Source organism: Carassius gibelio, chromosome A14, assembly GCF_023724105.1.
Source record: "Carassius gibelio isolate Cgi1373 ecotype wild population from Czech Republic chromosome A14, carGib1.2-hapl.c, whole genome shotgun sequence".
Lineage (NCBI taxonomy): Eukaryota > Metazoa > Chordata > Actinopteri > Cypriniformes > Cyprinidae > Carassius > Carassius gibelio.
Genome location: NC_068384.1, coordinates 20990737 through 20997719, shown reverse-complemented (window position 1 = coordinate 20997719; position 6983 = coordinate 20990737). Strand labels below are relative to the sequence as shown.

At 37.9% G+C, this 6983-nt stretch overlaps 1 protein-coding gene across 1 annotated transcript in view; it reads left to right on the top strand.

Moving 5' to 3' along the window:
• The first annotated feature begins 5028 nt into the window (after positions 1 to 5028).
• The window catches only part of LOC128026839 (SLIT and NTRK-like protein 2), a 3474-nt gene continuing 1519 nt past the window's right edge, over positions 5029 to 6983 (top strand). The window contains exon 1 of the mRNA XM_052614073.1: positions 5029 to 6983. This exon is cut by the window's right edge and continues 1519 nt beyond it. Within this exon, the coding sequence (XP_052470033.1) occupies positions 5471 to 6983 (1513 nt within the window). The 5' untranslated portion in view covers positions 5029 to 5470.

Here is a 6983-nt window from a genome sequence, read left to right as displayed (position 1 = left end):
AGCAGCGTGCATTCAGGTCAGCATTTCTGTGGACCGGGATGACACAATTCATCAAGTGGAGGGACCCACAAGTTATAGGTTAGCACGGCATTGTTTCAGCATGAGAGAGAAAGAAATCAGTATCCAGCACAGAAATATAGGTGTTTCCCTGTGATGTGTTCATAAAAGAAGAGAATGAGCTCTCCTGGACCAAGCTCAGGAGTTAAGGCCTTTAGCTGTGTAAAAAGAATGACAACGATATTTTACTCATGAGATGTGTTCTTGGGGAAATAGATGGTGATTAACTAAATAAATGTGCACTGTGCTGTGGAGTTTTATTTAGAAGCATATTGCCCCATTTAATACAGAAATATCACACATTCTTAACACTACTGAAATTAAGATGTTGCTTTTATCCACCTTATTTTTCAATGTGGAAGCAAGTCATTGCCTGTGAGACTGTGACTGATTGTGCGAGACTTTCAATTCATGCTACAGGTAAATAATTAGAGTGCAGTAAATGGTGTAACTATGTGCACTACAAACCATTGTGTTTATGATTCAGGATGAACAAACATCTCTGTTTTCTGTGGACATTTCCTGTTTTTGGTGTCTTGCTGAACACTGGAGCTGATTTACCCCATATGTTTTGTAGCACATTTGAAGCACCCCTCAAACTCAATGTCAAAAGCCCAACCAATAATCATATATTGATTATTGTCGCCAATAGAGGGGGCTGTAAGCTACACTGATTTACTTGGTCATGCACTGCTACTTTGGTTGTGAAAAGCTTTGGGTGCTTTTCCTAAAAATAAAAAATAAAATAACAATAATAATAATAAAAACATTGACACTGAAGTATCCACACATATGAATAGGTAAAAGCCTTATTAATGGCCGTTTCTATGTGCCGCTATACGTAAGCTAGCTGCCATATTGGACCGGTCCATGAACACTCCAATTGTAGTTTTACACATGTATGAATATGTATATCTGCAATATAATTCAGCAGAGGATTTTTCTATACTCATTTATTTTTACTGTAAGTGACAGCATATTGACTATTGCAAGATGGGGGACGTTTCCCGTCAATGCATCTGGAGCAGTCGAATGTGGCATATATCTATACATATATATGGAAGTATCGATATAACATTATAGCTGTTATGTCAAAATACTGATTCTCAAATCAGGGCTGCTTTTCTCAAAAGTATCGAATGAAACCATTACCATTGGTTCATTGTGTTTTTTATTTTTGAAAACCAAATTCACTGCACCCGTTTACCAATACATTTTGGAGCACTTCATGCTTCCTTCTGCTGACCAGCTTTTTGAAGATACTGATTTCATTTTCCAGCAGGATTTGGCACCTCCCCACACTGCCAAAAGCACCAAAAGTTGGTTAAATGATCACGGTGTTGGTGTGCTTGACTGGCCAGCAAACTCACCAGACATGAACCCCAAAGAGAATCTATGAGGTATTGTCAGGAGGAAAATGAGAATCAAGAAGCCAAAAAAAATCCAGAAGGCCACTGTCAAAGTAACCTGGGCTTCCATACCACCTCAGCAGTGCCACAAACTGATCACCTCCATGCCACGCCGGATTGAAGCAGTAATTAACCTGTTAGCCAACTCCCCCCCCCCCCCCCATTATGGGACTCACAGCTGAAAGTGCTCTAATTAACTTATTATTGTAATAGTTTCCTACTTCAGTGTGTTACAGACATAATTTTGGTGTCTTTAGAAAGAAGACCCTTTGGGCTTTACTTTTTATCAACCAGATTTGATAATGCTCAAAAATATTAAAAGTTATAGACACTGAAGTGCCTTGAATTTTTTTTTTTTTTTTTTTTACCACACTTAATTTTTTTTTTTATTTGATATAAAAATACATGAAATGTGTCCTGGAAAAATCTAGAAAAGTAATGGGTTGAAAGCCACATGTCTCATGAGTTTCTATTTCAAATCTGAATAAAATATCATGAAAAATGAGACTCCTGCAAATATTTTCTGAGACTATGTCTAGACCCCCCCACCCCCCAAATATAAGAAAATATATTTCCAAATAGTACTTAAGGCTTCTACAGACTATTTAGTCAATAAACATACCACTGCATAGTTTTTTTTTGTTTTTTGTTTTTGTTTCAGTTATAAAACACTAGACAGAAACTTAGACATCATATAAGTGATTTACTTGAGCATTAGAACAATACAATAAGAATAATTTGAGTAAGAAAAATAAGAATAATAATAATAAAAAAAAAGATTCTTTGTTTGCCAGTTACAGAACATCCTGAGATTGCTAGAAATGCATAATTTACAATGAATTACGATGCAAATAAGTGCTGATGTGCTGATGGCCACTTATACAGATGGTAATAACACAAAGTAAATTATCCACTCTCTCTATTCATATAGAAGTGTTCACTTTGATAGCCGTGATCATTCAGTAATAGCGAGCTGATTTGGGCTGATTTGCACTCAAACAGATGGTAATCACGCAGATACATTCACATTCAACATAAAACACACTCTCACATATATAAAAACAGTCGAAAAATAAAAGAAACAAAGGCGATCGCTATAAGTTCCGCCTCCATCAGCTGACAGGTGCGCCAGAGCTACATGAGGGAGCGCCACATTCAAATAAACAATCTTTTTGCCTATCTTTCATTCATTCTTTTTTTCCGGTGGATTGTCTCATTCTGTTTGTGACACTGTACGCTGCAAAACCATGCCTTGTTTTTACTACCAAGACGCAGTTTCCAACCGTGAGTTATTCCATAACGGACACAAACAGTTCTGTCGCTGAAGAACTGAAACGTAAACAAAGGAATTATGATCCATATTACAATGTTATTGCTTCATTCGACTAAACGTGCTTCATGAGATGTCATTCAGTGGACCCTTAGCTTTCTAACAGCTGTGGATGTGTTTATGACTCGTAATTACGACGGATCTGGTATGTACTGCGTTTCTAATGTTCATGTTTGTATGTGTACTGCTTACACATATGTAGCAAATACAGTCTTTATAAGCTTTCCATTGAAAAAGAGCGATCTGTCGTCAATGCTTGAGGCTTAGATCTTTATAATGATACATAGATTGTCAAGATTCAATTTGTCCCATTTCATTTAATCTATTCATAAACACTGACACGTGTGAGTTGAGGGGCTTTCAGGACGAGGACGTCTTTGTGCTGGCTCTCTCTCACAATAACACATTGACACAAAGTGGGCAGATTTTTATAGAACAATTACAAATCCGTAATGCTAAAACACATGATTGACATAATAAATCCATTTCCAGAGTGTTTCATCATATGTCCAATATGTACAATATTTTGTCACAGACGTCAAACAATGCAATGCAGAAAATATGAAAACAGATTTAGATGGTGTAAAACAAATGAGTCTTTCAGCATCTGATGTGTTACATGCATCAGATCACAGGATGGCTTTCGTGTGCAGATGGTGCTGTGTCTTTGAGGTTAGTGGAAATCACTTTGAACATTCTCCCAGCAGATGTTAGAGAGTTTATCCATCTAATGTGGCCTTCGTTACATACCTCATCAATGATGACCTTATTAATCAGGAGGTTTTATCAAATTATTGAAAATTGAAAACAGAAGTGAAGAGTTAAGTTCCTTTGCCTTCTCAAATATCTAATTGATGACTGATTTGTGGAATAATTGTTTTGCAAATATACGTGAATGAAAGATAATGTGTCTTCCTGACAGATGGTTGATTCCATCACCAGAACATTTGTTTTAATAACATTTGTTTCGATATGTTAGCTTTTTTTAATGTTCTTCACACTTTGTTGCAATATTCCCATATTCGCCTGCTACTAATGAAATAAATATACTTGCTTAATAAATATTATTATCTACTCCACTACATTAACAGCAAATAATCAAATATCATAGCAAATGTCATTGTGACACTGTAATTCAAACAATAAAACTGATAACGGGTATATATTGTGTTTTTACTATTTCTAATAGCTTAAAAACTGATGGTGTTGTAATGCTCTTATTTGGCCTAAGGCATATTGTCTTCTTTTTCTTGGCTATCTATGGCAATTGTTATTGTTAGTGTGCAGCACGTTAATCAATAATTTATGACATATTATCTTATGCCTCGAAGGTGTTTTGTATTGCAATTTAAGATGGTTCTTAATATTACAACGAGTCATTTATTAAGTCTCAAATTCCACTTTGCCAAAAAGCAGTAAGTAAATAAGAGTAATGGATAAGTAAAACAAACACCAATTCTATCTGAAAAAGGCTTTCTTAAATGGAGATGACACTATCTTTACTCCTGCAAATGGTTGTGTCTGTGTCAGTACATGCTCACAACAGTGCTGTTGCGTGTCCTGTCTGTTTCTGACATTAGGACATAAGCTATCTCGAATCATTTCAAAAATGCACTGATAACTGAAAAGTTATTGCGTCTCCTAGTGGCGTGTTATGATTAGAGCATCTTCTTCTGTCAATGCAAGAATTACTTTAATTACCAAAACTACACACACACACACATATATATATATATATATATATATATATATATATATATATATATATATATATATATATATATATATATATATTATTCTGGTTATTTATTATCATGTTAATCTTACAAGTTAATATTAATATTAAAACCATTATGAACTATGAAAAATAATAAAAAGCCAAAAATAACTAACAAGCAACTGTTGTTATATATATATATATATATATATATATATATATATATATATATATATATATATATATATAACAATTTATGACTACAAGACGCATTAGAACATGCAAAGCAGTAGTTCATTAGTAGGCCTATATAGAAAAAGCGCAGTAATTAATCTTCAAACAACACTTATCAAACACTGATACATGCAAGTTTGTAAATAACAGTAGCATGTTATAAAATAATTAGTGACTAGGAATTCAAGAGTGTTGACGTCGGAATCCCACGCTGAGCTGATACACTCTCAGCACACACACGCGCACACACACAGAGAGATGCGCTCCTGGTGGAAGTGAGTGAGCAAGCGCGGAATCCATCTCTCTTACTCTGAATCTCGCTTGCATAGCGCTCAGTTATCCCGCGCGTCACGCCATGCAGGATCACAGGCGTTAAGTTGCTTTCGTGTGAATATCTCTCGCGCTGCAGGGGGAAAGGGACAGTTTAAGCTCCGAGACTCAGAACTGTGGTGCTTCGGATTCGCGTTCAACTCCTGCGTTAATGCTTGCTAATTAGTCCGGGATTTCACTATCACTGCGAGGGACGACGATGCGTTTGGTCCAGCAGCGGTCACAGTGCGCTTGGTGATGGATGACTTCTCTATTCTGCGTTTTGGGATTTAAAGAGGGTCAATGGAGAGCTGTGCGCTTCTGTGCGCCTCATGAAATCTTATTTGGGGCTGTGCATGCCTGTTTTGAGATTTGCACATTCATTTTCGGGCATTCGGCATTATTGCTGTAAAAATGCTGAACAACATTCTCTTGCTGAGCGTTTTAACAGTCACCAGTTTCCCTTCAAAGACAGACAGCCGCAAAACTTCCAAAGACATTTGCAAGAACCGGTGCTCCTGCGAGGAAAAGGAGAATGCACTGAATATCAATTGTGAAAACAAGGGTTTTACTACGGTCAGTCATTTCCAGGCTCCACAAAACAAAATCAGCCAACTGTTTCTGAATGGAAACTTTCTCACCAAGATAAGCCCGAACGAATTCCTCAATTATGGTAATGTAACATCTCTTCATTTGGGTAATAATGGCTTGCAAGAGATCAAAACGGGGGCATTCAATGGGTTAAAAAACTTAAAACGCCTTCATCTCAATAATAATAACTTGGAGATCATACGAGAGGACACGTTTTCTGGTTTGGAGAGTTTGGAGTATTTCCAAGCTGATTATAATTACATTAGTGCCATAGATGCTGGGGCTTTCAACAAACTAAATAAACTCAAAGTCCTGATACTCAACGACAACCTTTTGCTCTCTCTACCTAACAACATATTCCGTTTTGTCATGTTGACACATTTGGATTTAAGGGGAAACCGACTAAAGATGCTGCCATTTGCTGGTGTCCTAGAGCATATAGGTGGAATAATGGAGATTCAGCTGGAGGAGAACCCATGGAACTGCACTTGTGATCTGATACCCCTGAAAGCTTGGCTGGATACAATTTCAGTCTTCGTGGGGGACATTGTTTGTGAGACGCCATTCAGACTGCATGGTAAAGACGTCACGCAGCTGATCAAGCAAGACCTTTGCCCCAGGCGCAATCCTGGTGATGCGAGTCATCGTGCAATGCAACCACCATCTGACTCACAGTATCAGGCTCCGTCTCCAACCCTGCGCCCTCGAGTCACCCCGACAAGAGCCCCCAAGGCCTCCCGTCCCCCCAAAATGAGATACCGCCCCACTCCTCGTGTCACATCCAGTAGAGATAAACATGTATTCGGGCCTATCATGGTGTACCAGACACGCTCACCAGTTCCAATGACTTGCCCGAGCATTTGCGTGTGCACGTCGCAAAATCCTGACAGTGGATTAAACATCAATTGTCAGGAGAGGAAACTTCAGAACATCTCTGAACTCCAACCCAAACCATCTTATCCAAAGAAACTGCATTTAACCGGTAATTATTTGCAGGCCATATACAGAACAGATCTGACAGAGTACAGCTCCCTTGAGCTCCTGCATTTAGGGAATAATAGAATAGCAATCATTCAGGACGGAGCCTTTGAGAATCTCACGAGTTTAAGGAGGCTGTATCTGAATGGCAACTACATTGAAAGCCTGTCCCAGTCTTTATTTGCTGGACTGCAGAGCTTGCAATATCTCTACCTGGAATATAACATAATTAAAGAGATTCTACCCCACACCTTCAACTCGCTGCAGAATCTGCAGCTATTGTTCCTTAATAATAACCTGCTGAGATCCATTCCTGACAATGTGTTTGGAGGTACTATGCTGACAAGGCTTAATCTCA